General features: G+C 44.4%; 1 protein-coding gene across 1 annotated transcript in view; it reads left to right on the top strand.

The window, feature by feature from the left end:
- The window catches only part of TP53I11 (tumor protein p53 inducible protein 11), a 108,394-nt gene extending 93,739 nt beyond the window's left edge, over positions 1 to 14,655 (top strand). The window contains exons 3-7 of the mRNA XM_030200822.1: positions 5,122 to 5,180; positions 8,709 to 8,757; positions 9,684 to 9,780; positions 10,829 to 10,930; positions 13,552 to 14,655. Coding sequence (XP_030056682.1) covers positions 5,122 to 5,180; positions 8,709 to 8,757; positions 9,684 to 9,780; positions 10,829 to 10,930; positions 13,552 to 13,685 — 441 coding nt within the window. The 3' untranslated portion in view covers positions 13,686 to 14,655. The remainder of the gene's footprint in view (positions 1 to 5,121; positions 5,181 to 8,708; positions 8,758 to 9,683; positions 9,781 to 10,828; positions 10,931 to 13,551) is intronic.
- Positions 14,656 to 18,502: the final 3,847 nt, after the last annotated feature.

Here is an 18,502-nt window from a genome sequence, read left to right as displayed (position 1 = left end):
TCCTTCTTCAGAGCTTCCAAGGCACCCCGTTCCACGAGGGAAACTTTAGACCAGTCCTGAATTTCTGCTAGCCTCATCCTGATGAGGCATCATGGGACCTATAGCACTGATTGCAATAGGTAGAATCAGGGACTACAAATACCAATATTGCTTTGGGATGTAAGTTTTAAACCAGGACTGGCTAAAAATCCCTCCTGGAACCAAGTAACTTGGCAGCTCTGCTTCCTTCTCCTCTTTCGTGGAAACTCTGGCTGGGGTAGCCAGAACAAAGGTCCCTCTGCAGAACAGGTCTAAACTTTTTCCGTGCCTCTGCAGGATTAACCTGCTGCTGCTTGGGGTACCATGGTCCTGCCAGCCAAAAACCGTTAATATACCAGTTCTGATCTCCTCCCACAATTTCTTCACTGGTGCAGAGTGCCCTCTCCTGTTCTGGAAACTCAGAGCTGCCAAGTTACCCATTTCGGGTAACTTGGCCGGTCCTGGATTTCTGACAGTCTCATCCTGGTGCATTATGGGACCTGTAGTACAGATTTCAATGGCTAGAATCATGGACTACAAATACTACACTGCTTGTGGATGTAAGTTTAAAACCAGTCAAAAAGTCTCCCTCCTGGAATGGGAGCTCTGGAAACTGTAAGTGGCAGAAAATGGTCATAACACAATACTCTTATAGAGCCACTAGAGGTCTCTACCACCTAAGTAAGACAGAACCTTAGCGATCTCTACACAAGGTACTTTCAGATTCAGCAGATATTTGTCCCCAGAGAACTTACAGTCTAAGGCAGAGTTTTTCAACCAGTGTGTCGCGGCTGATCCCCAGGTGTGCCGCGATCAAGACCTGCATGAGAATCTTGCGGAGTTCACAGGGATCCCATCAGAATCCCCTCGAGGTCCACCTAGGGTTGCCATATGGCTCCAGTAAAAGGAGAGGGTTAAATAAATTCCACTATAGTGAAAGCAATGAAAGTAAAGCCCAGACTGGCTCAATCTGTCTTCCTTTTTCTGGAGCGATATGGTAACCCTAGACCGTCCACGGGGATCCCGCTGGAATGAAAGTAGCTCCTGCGGGGTTCACATGGGAGTGTACGAGCCTCTCAGTGACCACCTTTCTACCCAGGGTCCTGCAAGACGTCCGCCTCCTCCTCTCTTTAATAATTCACTGCAGCCGCACTTGCTCACACTGACACGTGCACTGGCCAGCAGAGTCAGAAGTCATCTAATGTACTGATGCATGTGTATGGCAAACTCCACGTGCAGCTGGCCCATGAATGTGTCATTGTGAGCCTTGCTGCAGCAGCCCAGGCAGAGAGCAAGTGCGGATCCAGTGAATTATTAAACGGAGGACTCAGAGGATATTCTGCACAGTTCCAGTTAACTGCCTTTTCCCAGATGGTGAGGATTTTGTATGCAAAGGCACTCTTGATTCATATAGCATGGGGAGGGAGCGGGGTGCTGGAGAGCATCAGGCCAGTGAAAGAAGGGCAAGAGAGGGCATCCGGAGGGAGGAGGGCTAGAGAGCATCGGGCCAGTGAAGGAAGGAAAGAGAGAGCATGGGGGGCCGGGGGGGGGGGGGGGGAAGGCAGGAGAGAGCACTGGAGGAGGGCCAATGAAGGCCAGTGAAATAAGGCAGGACAAAACATGGCAAGGATGGGGGGGGGGGACTGGAGAATATGGGGCCAGTGAAGTAAGGAAGGAGAGAGGGGGGGATGGAGGGAGGACTGCAGAGCATCATTCCCTTGAAGAAATGCTGAAGAGACCATGCTGGAGAGACCAGGTCAGAAGAGAACATGGAGGGGGGGCGGGGGGAGGAGAAGGGGAGAGGAAGAGGAATGAAGGCTACAGTACATCAAGCTGGTGAAGGAAGGCAGAAGAGAGCGTCGGGGAGAGGGAGGGCTAGAGAGCATCAGGCCACTAAAGGAAGGGCAGTAAAGAGCATTAGGGGAGGGAAAGTGATGGCTGGAGAGCATTGGACTAGTGAAAGAAGGGCACCCATTTTGAACTCCCTCTGCATACATGACTCTCTTTGTGTAGTATTTCTATGATTTTTAAGCAAACATATAAAAAAAATACTGGGACATATTTGCATATTGAGTAGTGGAAATTGTAGTTTACTTGATAAAAATAAAAACTTTTTCTAATTTTTGTTTTAGGTAATTTACTTTTCTTATTTGACTCTCTGGTTTGACTCTATCCTGTTTATATCTTTTTGAAGATGTGGTCCTCAGAACTGTACACATCACTGTATAGTTTTTGGTGTGGAGGTGAAATGCATCAAGCATAGTGTAGGTGGGGCTCATCTGGAGCCATCATGTGATGCAATAATCTGTCAGTGTTGGTCACATCCTCATTCAGGGCCTGAACCACAGAGTGAAAAGATGAAACTTAGCACAGCAAATATCAGCATAAATGAGCTTGCCAGATTTCACTGTTGGTAGATCATTTGTATAACAGACCAGGATTCGCTTTAAAATTGTCACTTCTGAACAGTGGTGATCCTAGGTCGGGTGCCACCCGGGGCGGATCGCCGGTGCGCACCCCCCTCCCCCGGGTGCAGCGGTGTCCGTCCCCCCAAGTTGCAGTACGACACCCCCCGGTGCAATGACACCCCTCCTCCCCGGTGCATCAAGCCCCCTCCCCCGGCGCAATGACACCCCCCTACCCGGCGCATCAAGCCCCCCCCCCCCCCCAGGTGCATTCTTGGCTGCTGGAGGGTGCAGAGAGCAGCCGCGCGCCTATCGGCTCCACTGGCTCCCTGCTCCCTCTGCCCCAGAAAAGGAAGTAACCTGTTCCAGGGCAGAGGGAGCAGGGAACCAGTGGAGCTGACAGGCGCGCGACTGCTCTCTGCACCCTCCAGCAGTGTGCACCCAGGGCGCCACCGCCCCACCCTTGCTATGCCACTGCTTCTGAATGCGTGTTATTTGTGGCTATAAAGATAACTCAATGTTAAAATGTTAATTATTGAACATTAAACACAGTCTTAATAGTCTTTGTTAAATGATAAAATATATATCCTTAAAAAACTTTGACAATTTTTGTTCTTTGTAAGTGTGCCACAAGATGAAAAAGGTTGAAAATCATTGATCTTAGGGCCGGGGTTACAAAGTGGGAGCTAATGTCATTTCTATTGCATAAAACATGATCTGTGGTAAATAATGCAATAGTACCTTTTAGTTAGTCTAGATTTGTACCTGCATTAATGGAAAATGAAGCAACTTGTCCAAGGTCACATCAGTGGGATTTGAACTCTGCCTTTCCAGGGGCTCAGTGTGGTGCTTTAATCACTAGGCTAGTCCTTCACTCTAACTGTTATCCCCCAGCATAGTGGGAACTGCGGCATTGATTTCGATGTGGATTTGACTTCACAGCATTCACAAGCCACACAGCCAGGCTTTCCTTTTCCTCCAGTAGATGGGCATAAAATCATTTTGGATTGTGTAAACCAAATTTTATTACAGACTCGACACAGATCTGTGTTTCGGCCACAGGCCTGCCTCAGGAGGAGTCTTAATGATGCTGACAGTACTGCGTGACGCGCTGTTGCATTATAAACAGGAACACTCTCTCTAGGTCTTTTTCAAGACCATTCCGTTTTCCCTTGTGGAAGTTCGCTTACTTTATTACATATACCATCATTAAGACTTCTGAGGCAGGCCTGTGGCTGAAACACAGATCTGTGTCGAGTCTGTAATAAAATTTGGTTTACACGATCCTGTTATCCCAGTCTCTGAGGTCATTGGTCCATTTCCCACTTTCTTCTGTGCTCTTTTGACTCCGTGGGCTTTTGTGGTCCATCCACCTAGGTGGATTTGCCTTCCCTCCATAAAATCATTTTCACATGATCTTAATCATTCATAACTCGTGAAAGGGTGTGACAAAAACCACAAAGCAATGGTTTTATCATGCTGTATGCATGAAAGGAGCTGTTTTCTTGTTATCTGGAATGTGCGGGGTCAGTACTTAGGTTTGTAAAAAGATTGCATTGGGTGTGATAGCAGACAGATGGGACAGACAGCGTTCTATCCAGGGCTCCAGAAAGCAGCAGAGTTGGCTCCCTTGTTCACTGAAATATATGAAAATGGAGGTAAACAAAGAAAAAGTAAAACCTTTTTAATCAGCTAGTTTTCAGGAACTGACACTCCCTCAGGTCAGTGAGTGTCTGCTCCCAAAAGCCATTAAAGAAATATGTGAAGTTAGTCCATTAAAAAGATATCATCTATATTATTCTGTTCATTAACCTTTGTTTCTTAGCCAGGGTTATGACTGGCCACCTTCCAGCCTATAGTTAGGTACCTGAGTGGCAGCAGTTATCACTCAGAGTGTCTTTTAAAAAGGTGCGCTAGTGTTTTTAGCATGCACGCTAAACACTAGAGACACCCATAGGAATATATGGGCATCTCTAGCATTTAGCGCATGCTTATTTTAATGTGCACTAAAAATGCTAGTGCACCTTTGTAAAAGGACCTCTAAATGAGCAAACCCTGGGGTATAGCTGTGAACTCCCAGATCCCTGTCCGGCACATTCCAACAGCAGAAAACCCTCTAATTCCAACAGGAGTCTCTCCCATAAGGGACAAGGAACCTGAAGGATAAAGACTATTAGTACTTGGGAAACATTTCCTCTCTAACTAAACCCCAAGCTGGTGGTCTATTCATTCCCAGTTTAATCGCTGGGAAGGTGCAATGCCTTACTCCTTTGACTGGTGGCAGAAAACAAAATAAAACCCCAGCAGAACCAGCTCTCCGACCTCTTCCTTTGAATAAGTGGCGTATTCCCTTAGGACAAAGCTCACTCTAGGGTTAACTAGATACAAGTGTTGACTGGAGCCATTCTACTCCCTTTTGCCAACCACATTATGTCTGCTATAACAGAGCTCATAAGTCTGGTAAGGATCCAGGTCGCCTTCAGATGTGATTGTATCCAGGCTATTTTACATTGAATTCTTTGAATCATTTTCATGTAATTATTAATGAAAAGGAGACAGTCTTGCAATATAGTGAGGGAGTGATTCCCCTTCTCTGAACAGGGCGGTCACATGGCAAGACATTCATCTTGAATTTCATATTGAAAGACTGTCACTCACTGACTGTTGTGAGCTTTTTTTGTATTCTTTTGAATTCTAGATCAGCCAAGTTTTGGGCAATGAAATCAAATTTGCAGTACGAGAACCATTAGGCCTCAGGTAGGTACTTCCACACTGAATGTATTCTTATGGGTAAGGGTGTTGGTATATTCCATCACAGTCCCAAGGGTGAGGGACTCTACCATCACAGACCATAGGGTCACTGTGCTAACACCTCTCCTGATTACTTGTTCATTTTGCAAATACCCTCTTTTCCTGATTCCCCTCTAACTGAATGCACCTTCTCCTCTTCCTGGTTCTTCACTCTCTGCATTCATACCCTCCTCTCCTGATTCCCTGACTCCACTCATGACCTCCTTTCCAGATTCTCTTTTCACTGTGCTCACTCCCTCCTCTCCTGATTCCCTCACGGCACTCGTGTCCCCTCCAGATTCTCTTCTGTGTTACCAGGGTATAAATTATATTGTAATGATGTTAAAAAGGGAATTGAGTCAAACAAAATACAAATTCTGCATGAAACAGACAGTAATGTGGAATCCTTATGGATAGAAATTCCATGTGTGAAAGGAAAGAACATACGCAAAAGGCTATGCTACCGTCCGACAAGCCAGAATGATCGGACAGATAAAGATATGTTAACAGAAATTAGAAATGCTAGCAAATTTGGCAACAGTATAATAATGGGCGAGTTCAATTACTAAAATCTAAAAATTGTATTGCTCTTGAAAATTGAGAAATAGTATTCCACTAGTATATTATTTCTTAACCAAAGCAAGCCTCAACAGCCCCGGAATAAGTCTTAGACTTTTACAAGATGCAACCCCATAGGGCATGCTCTCTTCAGCTCAATGGCAGATTGTAAAAATCACACTGGAAAACAACTCTCAAAAGGAGAAAACAAACTGCTGGAAAAAAACAATGGCTACTACTTTACTCAATTTTCAAAAAGAAAAAATATATATAGCACAATTTCAAAGACCTGAGCTGTGCCTCTAGTAAATATTTTTGTATTTATTTATTGCTCTTCCATTGATCTTTGTGGTGATTACAATTACTCCAATATTGACTAGATAAATGCCACATCAGGGAATGCTAGGGAGATACAATTCCTAGGTGTAATAAATGACTGCTTCTTGGAGCAACTGGTCTAGGAACCGACAAGAAGGAGGGCTATTTTAGATGGAGTGCAGCCACTAAAGAAACTAATATAGCAGAATTTAATTTTTGAAAGGACAACTATGATAAAATGAGGAAAATGGTTTTAAAAAAGCTGAAAAGCTCAGCTGCAAAGGTTAGGACTTTAAGTCAGGCAAGGACATTGTTTAAAAATACCATTTTGGAAGCTCAGACCAAATATGTTCCATGTATTAATAGAAGTGGAAAGAAGAGCAAACGACAGCCAGCATTGTTAAAGGGAGAAGTGAAAGAGTCAAAAGAACATCTTTCAGATGGAAATGGAAAAAAATGGAGTGAAGACAACAAGAAGCAACATAAGTATTGCTAAGTTAGATGCAAAACATTTATAAAGAAGGCCAAAAGAGATTGTGAAGAGAAACTTGCCTCAGAGGCAAGAACTCATAGTAATAACTTTTTCAGGTATATCAAAAAGAAAGCCTGTAAGGGAATCCATGGGACCATTAGATCATCAAGGAGTAAAAGGGGCATTCAGGGCCATAGTAGAGATGCTGAATGAATTCTTTGCTTTGGTCTTTACTGAAGAAGATGTAAGAGATCTACCTCTACCAGAGATTGTTTTCATGGGTGACGATGCAGATCAACTGAAAGAAATCTTGGTGAACCTGGAAGATGTACTGAGCCAAATCAACAAATTAAAGAGTACTAAATCACCTGGACCAGATAATATACACCCCAGACTATTGAAAGAACTCATATATGAAGTTGCAGATCTGCTGTTAGTGATCTGTAACCTGCTGTTAAAATTATCCATAGATCCGAGAAATTACAAACCAATAACCCTCAAGTCAATGCCAGGCAAAATAGTGGAAACTATTATAAAGAATGAAATCACTGAACACCTAGACAAACATGGTTTATTTAATGGGACAGAGTCAACATGAATTCAACCAAGGGAAGTTTTGCCTCACCAATTTTCTTCATTCTTTGAATGCATGAAAAATCATATGGATAAAGGTGAGCCGGTTGATGTAGTGTATCTAGATTTTCAGAAAGTGTTTAAGAAAGTCCCTTATGAGAGACTCCTAAAAAATTTTTTTTAATCCATGGAATAGGAGACAGTGTTCAGTTGTGGATAAGGAATTGGTTGATGGATAAAACACAGAGGGTAGGGTTAAATGGCCCATTCTCTCAGTGGAGGGGGTGAATAGTAGAGTTCCACAGGAATCTGTACTGGGCCCGGTGTTATTTAACATATTTATTAATGATCTGGAAATGGGAGCAACGAGTGAGGTGATTAAATTTGCAGATGGCACAAAACTTTTCAAAGTTGTTAAAACGCATGTGGATTGTGAAAAATTGCAGGAAGACCCTAGGAAGTTGGAAGACTGGGCATCCAAATGGCAAATGAGATTTAATGTGAACAAGTGCAAAGTGATGCACATTGGGAAGAATAATCCAAATCATAGTTATTAGATGCTAGGTTCCACCCTAGGCGTCAGCACCCAAGAAAAAGATCTAGGTCTCATCATGGACAATATGTTGAAATCTTCTGCTCGGTAAGTGGTGGTGGCCAAAAAAGCAAACAGAATGCTAGGAATTATTAGGAAAGAGATAGAAAATAAGACAAAGAATATTATAATGTCTCTGTATCAATCCATGGTGTGACTACACCTTCAGTTTTGTGTGCAGTTCTGAATCTTAAAAAAGATATAGCAGAATTAGAAAAGGTTCAAAACACTGTGACCAAAATGGTTAAGGGGATGGAACTCCTCTCATATGAGGAAAGGCTTAAGAGGTTAGGACTGTTCAGCTTGGAAAGGAGATGGCTTGGGTGGGGGGGGGGGGAGGGAATATGATAGAGGTCTACAAAATACTGAGTGACGTAGCATGAGCAAGCATAAATTGATTTTTTATTCTTTGAAAAAAATATAAAGACTAGGGAGACACTCAGGAAGTTACATGGTAGTACTTTAAAAACAAATGGGAGGAAAATATATTTTCATTCAAGTTGTAGTTAAACTTTGGAACTCGTCCTGTGCGTGCTCCTTTAAGTGAAACTGAGATAGACATGAGGAAAGCCACTACTTGTCCCTGGGATCAGTAGTATGAATCTTGCTACTATTTGGGATTCTTTCAGGTACTTGTGAACTGAATTGGCCACTGTTGGAAGCAGTACACTGGGCTAGATGGACCATTGGTCTGACCCAGTATGGTTATTCTTATGTTATGTGGTCACGCCCTCCTCTTCCGATTCCCTGACTGCACTCCTGCCCTCCTATACAGATTCTCTTCTCACTGTGCTCACACCTTCCTCTCTTGATTTCGACTGTACTCATTTCCTTTTCTCCAAATTCTCTTCTCCCTGTACTCACACCTTCCTCTCCTGATTCCCTGACTGCACTCATCCCCTCCTAAAGGGATTGTCTTCCCACAATGCTCACACCCTCCTCTCTTGATTCCTCTCTCACTTTATCTTCTTGTCCTATTTAGACTTTGGCAGTTCATCTCAGCCGTCATGTTCACAGGAATTGCTCTCATGGTAAGTCACTCAGTTTCCTGTCATTCTGCCCTGCCCTAATACCCCCTCCAGTGATGTCTGCTTTCTCCTCTCTAGATCCATTATTTTCTCTTTTCTGCATTATCTTCCTAGTTCCCCTCACCATCTCATCCCCCCTTCCCATTCCTTGCACCTTCCCTCTTCCCTTTGTGTTCTCCTCACCCTTCTCGCACTCCATATCCAGAACTTGAAATAGTGACTAGTTAGGTCTGAGGTTTGTGTTTGGTTTCCAAAGACATAGATAGAGTTATTATTGAGGGGAACAATATGTCTGTCTGCAATCAGGGAAGTTTTCCTGTATGTGAAATTAGGGGAAGTGCAGGTAATGTTCATCTATCTGGATTCAGGAGAGGCCTATGTAAAATCCTCCCACCTGGAACCAGTGCAGTTCCTGGATACCATGTGTCTATCAAACTGGGAAAATTGCTGGTTGGAACCAGCATGTTTGATGGGAGATGTCTGTCTGCTGCTTGAACTGCACATTTTCGTACTTAGCGTGCAAAACTGCATGCGCAGGTTACAGAATAGTGCCAGGTACGTTTGCCTAATTGCCTAATTTGGTGCAAATTGACACCAACAACCAACAATCAGCAATTATTTGAGTTCATTGAGTACTTGCATTTCGGTGCCATTCTATAACGTTAATACCTAAAGTCTGTAGTGCATAACTGCAAGAGGAGTATGGACATCGGCAGGGCATTGCAACCGACACATGTAGACACGAGCATTGACGCCTGCCATAGAGTTTGCGTTGATTCTTGCACTTAAAGTTATGCATGGAACTGTGGACTTGAGCTAGGTTCTGTAAAGGCAATTAAGCGCTTAATTGCTGTAATAAAATTTGCACTTAGCACACCTACTTTAGGTAAGCCATCCAGAATTACCTCCTCTGTCTTCTCTCTCTGCAGGCTCTTACCTTCCCTGACCAGCTGTACAATGCAGTATTTCAGGATAGCTCAGTCAGCACCAGGACCTCCATCCGAATGTATGGGGGCGCCGTTCTCAGTGAGTATTGGGTAGTCTGTGATAACAAGAATCCCCCAACATCAGGGAACAAGCTATAGTCACAGACCAACCCCCCCTTATGCAAATCTGCATTATTACGTCCCCTAATTTTAATCACTAACAGTGAGGCCCTGCTGTTGCTGCCTCCACTTTCACTGAGGCCCTGCTGCTGCTTTCTCCTATTTCTTCAAGGCCCAATGTACCAGATACTGCTGCCTCTTCTGTCATTAAGGCCCTACTGCCAGTGTCTCCTCTCTTACTGAGGTGCTTCTTCTAGTGCCTCCTCTCTCAGTGAGGCTCTGCTTCTGCATCTTGTTTCAATGAGACCCTGCTGCTGCTGCTGCTCATTCCTCCTCTCTACAAGGCCCAAGGCCCACTTATGTACCAGCAATCCACTAACTAGTTCTCAGTGCTGCTGCCTTCTCTCTCACTGGGGCCCTGCTGCTGCCTCCACTTCCACTGAGGCCCTACTGCTGGTGTCTCCTTTCTCAATGAGGTGCTTCTGCTAGTGCCTCCTCTTTCACTGAGGCTCTGCTGCTGCTTCTTCTTTCAAGGAGACCCTGCTGCTGCTCATTCCTCCTCTCTACAAGGCCCACTTACATATCACCAATCCACTAACTAGTTCTCAGTACTGCTGCTGCTGCCTCCACTTCCACTGAGGCCCTACTGCTGCCTCCGGCTCTGCTGCCGGTGTCTTCTCTGCCACTGAGGCTCTGCTACCACCACTTATTTCTTTAAGGCTGAATGTCCTCGATGCTGCTGCCTCCTCTCTGAGGCACAACTGCTGCAGTCTCTGCTCTTTCCAGAACCCCAGATGCTCCCTTTTTTCTCTGAGGGCCTGCTCTGGACTTCTGTCTCCTTTTGTGATGATGAAATCCTGTAGTTGCTGTCCAGAATGCTGTGGGTGGGTTCATTTCCAGCTGTTGCCATCTGTATCCTGAGCAATAGAGGATGGTGAATCATGGAGTGCTTTTCTTGCGTGAACACTGAGGGGTAGTGTTGCATCACCCTGTGAAGGACACTGTGATTTTCTTTCCGTTGTATGCAGGTCTCTCCCTTATCATGTGGAACTCATTGTACACTGCTGAGAAGGTGGTTATACGCTGGACTCTGTTGACAGAAGTCTGCTACTTTGGGGTACAGCTCATAGGTAAGTGTTTCCATAAATAATGGGTTACTCGAATCCACTCTGGTTTTATCACAGATAAAGGCTGGCGGTAGCACAGCAATTTGGTGATGAGCTGCATCGCAGCATGGTTGTTACTGAAGGTTTCTCATTTTCCATTCTAGTTGACCTCTACTGGCTGCCTTTGCTTTGGAAGATCAGATTTAAAATCCTGTGTTTGGTGTTTACTGCTCTGTACTACTCTTTGAAGTCTTATGATCTTACTCACTTTTTGCTTCTGTGGGGCAGGTGCTCCTCATAGGTCCTTCATTGCAGATTTCACAGTTAGCCGAGGCACTGTCTGAGCATTTTCTGTGGCAGGCCCCTTACTATGGATCTCCTTGCTGACTACACTTCTTTGCCTTGAGCATAGCGATTTGGCATTGAAGAATAAAACTCATTTGTTTTCTGAATCCTTTGGAGATTATCTGATAGTAGTATTTGGCATTGTTTTTTAAGATATACTATTTTGTATTCTGTCTTGTGCTTTGTTGACTTTACATGTATGTTACTGTTGCCGGTTAACAGAGATGAGTGGAACTGGTCATGACGAGAAGTGCGTTGAGTGGTTTGATTTATACTAGTAGGGGTATGTTTAGTCTTTTTACCCCTGACGCAGCCTGAGGGCGAAACGTGATCACGTCGGGTAATTGCTTTAATAAACTGCTTCTCTTTTATCCACTTGTTTGTCTGAAATTGATCTGCTTTTACTTTACTTTATTGTATGTTTTTATACAGTTATATGTTGTTATGTTTTTGTTATTTATGATATGCTCCTGGTTAGTGGATTGGAGGTATATAACTTACATTACAAGAAATGAAACCCACTCGGGCTGTGAATAATTTTACCAGAAAACAGGTGAATCAGATGAGTAAAGACAAGGTTAGGTCAAGGTCCATATGTGGCAGCTCTGCAAACATTGCTGCTGCCACTGTGCGGAATTTGCATTGGACTTTAACACAGCTATATAGTGATATATATTTGATATTAAGGGCCCTGTTTACTAAGGTGTGCCAGCATTTTTAGCACATGCTAAAAATTAGCACGCTCTAACCATGTAGATGCCCATAGAAATATTATGGGTATCTAAACGGTTAGCATGCGCTGTTTAAGTGTGTGCTAAAAATGCTAGTGTGCTGTCACAGAATGCCTATCACCCACCTGGGGTTATCCCTGCGGCCACTTAGGGGGTCTGCCCTCAGCACTGCTGAAGTCTGCCTGCACCTGGGCATGTGCTCTACACTAGCACCCTCCTCCCACCAACTGGGTCCCAACTGTGTCTGAGCAAGTCTCCAGCTCTCAAGTTACCCCCAGTGATCTCTTAGTTACTGGGGCCACACTCCCAGTGGTCCCACAGTTCCTAGAAAGCACTCACAGACCCAATACACAAACCACCAGGATATTTAGTCAGTTCAGACAAGCAGAGTCAATAAACTAAAAAGGTTTTATTATCATAAAAATATTGAACAGTGAACCATAAAAACAGATGGGACAAAAACAGCACATAATAATAGGTAACTGAATATGGGTCAATATTAAAACTATCTAAACACATAGTCACTACCTGGATAGTGCCTGGGGAGTATAGGAAATATAGCTGCTCAAAGGTAACAGAATAAAACTGCTCACAGTGAAGAGATCTTTCTCTCTCCTCTCCCTGCCTGAAACTGGAGAAAAATCTATTATTTCCAGACTGGAATTGAACTCCTGGGCCAATCAGAGCCCAGAACAGCACATTTTAAAAGTGTACTGCAGGTACTTCCTCTCTGAGCTAAACTAAAGAAAGAACAGTCACTTTCTGCCACAGCTTTACAACAAGAAAACACCACCTGCTGGCCAACAGGAGAAATACACTTCAAGAAATAATACAGCTCACAGGATTAAAAACCCACTGTTTTGTCACATGCGCCTCTAGCGTGGCTTAGTAAACAGGGCCCTTAATTTCATTTATACCTGCTTGCTTGCCAAGTATGCACCAAGTAAGAAAGAACATTATAAAAAATTACGGGGTTGATATTCAGCCACCGGTGTTATCACTAGAAATTCAGTGCTGGACCATGTCCAGGATCCAGCACTGAATTGCCGGGTTTGCAGAGCTGGCTATACCATAGCCAGTTAAGTGCAATATTCAGCATTTAACCGGCCATGGGCACCGCATAAAGATAGGACTGACTTTTAGGCCATCCTATTTATGCGGTGACCTTGGCTGGCCAAGTGCTGACTCCACCCCAGAACGCCCTCAAAATAACCAGTTTTGAGATAGATACTAACCAGTTAAATGGCTGTGTAGAGCCAAACAAGTGATTTAACTGACCAGGATTTGTTTCTGGCCAGTTAAATTGATTTGAATATCAACCCCTACAATTTTGTAGCAAGAAAAAATAATAATAATACAAAGTAAAATTAAAAAGAAAACCCCACAAACATTGAAACCAATAGAAAATATAAATATGTGTTGTGAAATTATGCACCAATAAAACAGTTTATGAGCAGTGAGGTGCATTTATTAATAATCAGCTGTTCAACTAGCTAGTTCTGCAGAATTTCTCCCAACTCTTGGAGATATCTTTCTAACCATCTGCTTTTCTCTCTCCTTCTCCACCAGTGACTACACTCACCTTGATTGAAAGCGGAGTGCGTTCCAGCGGAGCATCCATCCTTCTGTCCTGCCAAGCTCTCGGCCTCCTATTCACCATTTATTTCTACTATCAAGTAGGGCGCAAAGCCAAGAAGATCTGAAATCCCTCTCTTTGTATCTCTTTCTTTTCTTCTGCTGCATTTTTTTTTTTTGTTATTGTTGTTGGGGTTTTTTTTGTTAAAGCAGACGAACTCTTGGCTTCTTCCAGGCAGGATCCATCCAGCCCCAGGATTAAGAGATTACACCGGGATTTCAAAGTGGTTCAGAGCCCCTACGCTTTCCACATCTCTCCAGAGGAGAACATTCACTGAGTCTCCAGTTGTTAGAGACTCAGAATCACTCTATATAGCCTCATAAGGGACCATCCAAGAAACTGAGATCTGTTAAGCCTTTCGCATAAAGGACCAAGGAACACATCAATCTTGATACTATTTGCACAAGCATCACTCTATTCAAAATTGTATTTCTCGAGTTCCTGTAGTGCACAATTGTCCTGTGGCTCGAACTGTCATAGAAGAGCTGAGCCAGGGCTATAGAGCATTACAGTTCCCTTTCTTGGGAGTCTCTGTCTCTCTATATTCTGATAATATGATGTGGATCACGATGACAGATGGCTCCAGGTCAGCACAGCAGTCTGAGCTAGTCCCAGCTTTCTCCCATTGCATAGAGGGATGGGTAGCTATGAAATGCAAGGTCACAAGTCCTTGAATTCAGGGGATGAAAAAGCAGAACCATGAGAAGTTGCCCATTCTTCCCCAAGCCTTTCAGTGAGGTTACCAGATACTGCAGTTCCAAGTCAAAGTCAGCTCTCCATGTGCTCACTTCTAGAAGCGTTCTGGAAGAAGCACAAAACAGGCAGCGAATCTATATTCAGGAGGCTGCTAAATTTCTAGCTGAACAGAGGTTTATCAGATTGTAGCAAAGTTTGAGTTGTGTTTCCAATGGCCCTCTGCCTCTTCTCCAGACTCCTCCCTTCCCCCACCACAAGTTGAACAGAGCACCAAATCTGTGGAGGTGTAGAGGGACTTAGGCTTTTGAGCTAAGCAATTAGTGGGAGAGCTTTATAGGAAAGAAATAAAATGCATGTCTGGGACATTGAAGTTCAGCTATGCAGTAATGTGGGTGATTGAGTACAAGATTCTGTCTGTAGTCATTTTATCTTTAAGGGGAAGCAGTGACATCTAGTGGTTAGTTGGAGATAATCCATGACAGATGCAGGACAGTGAGAAAGACTACTACTACTACTTAACACTTCTAAAGCGCTACTAGGGTTACGCAGCGCTGTACAGTTTAACAAAGGACAGTCCCTGCTCAAAGGAGCTTACAATCTAATGGACAAAATGTGCCGTCAATCAAATTGGGGCAGTCTAGATTTCCTGAATAGAGGTATAATGGTTAGGTGCCGAAGGCGACATTGAAGAAGTGAGCATTGAGCAAGGATTTGAAGATGGGCAGGGAGGGGGCTTGGCGTATGGGCTCAGGACGTTTATTCCAAGCATAGGGAAAGGCGAGGCAGAAAGGGCGGAGCCTGGAATTGGCGGTGTAAGGAGAAGGGTACAGAGATGAGGGATTTGTCCTGTGAGCGGAGGTTTCGGGTAGGAGCGTAAGGGGAGATAAGGGTAGACAGGTAATGAGGGGCTGGAGAAAGAGAGAGAGAGAGTCTGCATGTTCCTATGTGAGACAAGGCAATACCTCCATTTCCAGGGCAGCAAAGATCCTCAGCCATTCTATACATTGGTGTTTCCTTTACTATGTTACTTGTAAGGATCTTGGATGTTTCTCCTATTATCATACATATGTTCCGTTCACATATACCCTCCTGGTTTATTTCACTTATAGAACATAGATGTCCATTTTGAGACTAAAAGAATCCCACAGGTTTTCTGTAGTTGCAGAGCAGATGCTTCAAGATGTTGTTCCACCTATTCTTTAAGTACAGTGCCAGTTTAGAAAAAAAAAAAGTCCCAGCTCAAATTGGAACAGGAGTTCCATAGGTGGGAACGCAGGACACTCTTTGAAACCTGATCTTCATGATCTGGTGGCAGGATATTTCTCTAGGCTGCTGCCTTCTCCATTTGTAAGGTGACAGCCACTGCATTTTGGAACACTAGGGACAAAGCCAAACACTGCATCCAGTACTATCTGAGTATTGATGACTGGCACCAATGCACACTCGATGCTTGGGCTTGGCAGCACCACCCACTTTCATTGCTAAAGACTGGCACTGACTGACTGATGATTGGCATCAGCACCCAGTGCTGTTCACTAGTGCCAGTGTTTTCTGTTGCAGACTAGCACAGACCATTACCCTCAGGGCTGGTGATTGGCATGATAATCCACTCTTAATGTTGTTAAATGGTACCAGTACCCACTTAGGGGGTACTTCTGTAGCAATTCATCTTTATATAGGCAAATCCTATATAATAAAACACACCTCCAACATTCTGAAGCCGAGAAAGTGAAGCCTTCAAGCCTTGAAGCATTCCTGCAACGTTCCGGAACTACGTGTTGTCAATTGAGATGGAGCTTTACAGAGCGCACGAATGCTTCAAGGCTTGAAGGCTTCACTTTCTCACACACACACACTCACTCTCTGTCTCTCACATACACTCTCTCTCACACACACAGACTCACACACACACTCTCTCTCTCTCTCTGACAAACCCACACACACACACACACTCTGTCTGTCTGTCTCTCTCTCACTCATTCTCTCTCACATACACACTCCATCTCTCACCCACACACTCTCTCTCTCAAACATACACACTCTGAGGAAAGGGGGGCATGGAACACGCTGGGGAGGAGAGGGAAGGAGGCATGGAACTCAGAGGGAAGGGGGGGCCAAGAACTCGGAGGGAAGGAGAGGAGAGAAAGGGAGGGAGGGGGCCTGCACCTCGGACTGAAGGGGGCCTGGAACTCGGAGGGGAGGAGAGGGAGGGAAGGAGGGGTCATGGAACTTGGAGCCCCACACACACACACTCACTCTCTGTCTCTCACATACACTCTCTCTCACACACTCTCTCTCTCTCTCACACACACTCTCTATCTCACACACACTCACTCTCACACACACATACATTCTGTCTCTCACACACACACTCTCTCTCTCCCTCTCTGACACAAACACACACACACACACACACACACTCTGTCTCTCACTCATTCTCTCTCTCACTCACACACACACTCCATCTCTCACACACACTTTCTCTGTCACACACACACACACACTCTCTCTGTCTCTCTCTCTCTCTCAAACATACACACTCCAAGGAAAACCTTGCTAGCGCCCGTTTCATTTGTGTCAGAAACGGGCCTGTTTTACTAGTTTTCCATAAAGGAACATGCAAATTTATCTCATACATATTCATTGTGGGTATCTTCAATACCCAACTGGCTGCGGGTCCTAAGGTAACATTTGTGTAGCCAATGGTGTGCTGGAGCAGGCTCTCACAGGCTCGCAAGAGCCGGTTGTTAAGTTTTTAAGAATTTTGGGAGCCGGTTGTTAAAGTAGGGCCCTCCATGGCTACTTTAACAACTGGCTGCCAAAATGTGGGCTTGGGCCCCCTGCTGAATTCTCTTTTACTTTGCTGGTGGGGATGCTGAGCCCTGCCAGCCAAGTAAATAGACTGCTGCTGCTCCCCGCTCCTTGTTTCCAGCTCTGAGCAGCAGGCTGGGACTTCTCCAGCATGTGTGAGAAGTTTTTTGTTTGTTTGTTACATTTGTACCCCGCGCTTTCCCACTCATGGCAGGCTCAATGCTGCCCAGAGCAAGACGTTGGGAGTGGTGGCAGTCCATTTATTGGCTGCCAGCAAAGGTATGCCTAGCGCGCCCGCATGAAGGGAGGGAGGAGAGAGAGGCAAGTGTTGCTCCCCCCCAACCCTGGCCACCCCTAGCCCTTCCAACTGCAGAGCTGGCTATGTCCGGAGAAAGAGCCTGTTGTTAAAAATTTACCAGCACACCCCTGTGTGTAGCCCAAGTGTATTTACATCACAAAGTTGTGTTTTGTGCTCCAATTACCAGTATCATGTGCCAAAATACAGACCTTACTTGTTCACCCCAGTACAGGATCCATTATGAGAACATTGAGCAGAAACAGCCCCAGGACTGAGGCACTCCACTGATAACTCCTCTTTCCTTGCTGTGAATGCCATTTACCATTTGCCCTTTGTTCCCCACTATTCTTTTAATTTCTAATCCAGTTCACCACCTTAGGACCACCCCTTCCTCCTGTCAGGCTGTTCTGCTTGTTAGTGGACAACCTGTGTGGAATGATATCAGAAACATTACAAACATTCAAGTGCGTACTCATGATCTATGTTTTTGACAAGCAAGTTAAAGAAATTGAGGAAACATTTTGGATATCATCCCGCTGCGGTAAAATCCACACTGCCGTGGATCTTTAACGTCAGGGACTGACACAGTGTGGTAGAGCAGCACTGATGCACACTACAGACAGTTCAAATGAGAGGAGTTTAGTTTAACAAGATGATAATATCCCAAATAGACCTGATCTCTGAAAACATGACTCATCCCCTGTCTTAACACCCAAGCAGTTGGATTTCCACCAAGGAAAGACAAGTGTAGTTATTTGCTGGCAAATGGATTGTTTTGGAAAGTTTTTCTTATGCTGTGGTTTGCTTTGGAACTGCAGATTTCTGTTACCCCTCAGGTGAAAAGCCCTTGCAAAGAGAAAGAAGGTGTTATGACCTGTAGCTGTTGGAATGAAGCACCAAAAACGGACTACCAGGAAACTCAGAAATTGCAATGGAGAAGGGGGTGTGGTGAATACTTTCAGCGCAAGGATGTTTTTTTCAGAGTGGAGAATTATTATTCTCTGTAAAGTGTCAGATGCTTTTTAAAGATAGAGCTCTTCTTTTCATTGATTTGTAACTGTACACTTTGGGAGTTTGTT

The sequence above is a fragment of the Microcaecilia unicolor genome, chromosome 4 (genome assembly GCF_901765095.1).
Source record: "Microcaecilia unicolor chromosome 4, aMicUni1.1, whole genome shotgun sequence".
Classification (NCBI taxonomy): Eukaryota; Metazoa; Chordata; class Amphibia; order Gymnophiona; family Siphonopidae; genus Microcaecilia; species Microcaecilia unicolor.
The sequence above is the reverse complement of the archived record's forward strand: the minus strand, read 5'-3'. Positions and strand labels throughout refer to the sequence as shown.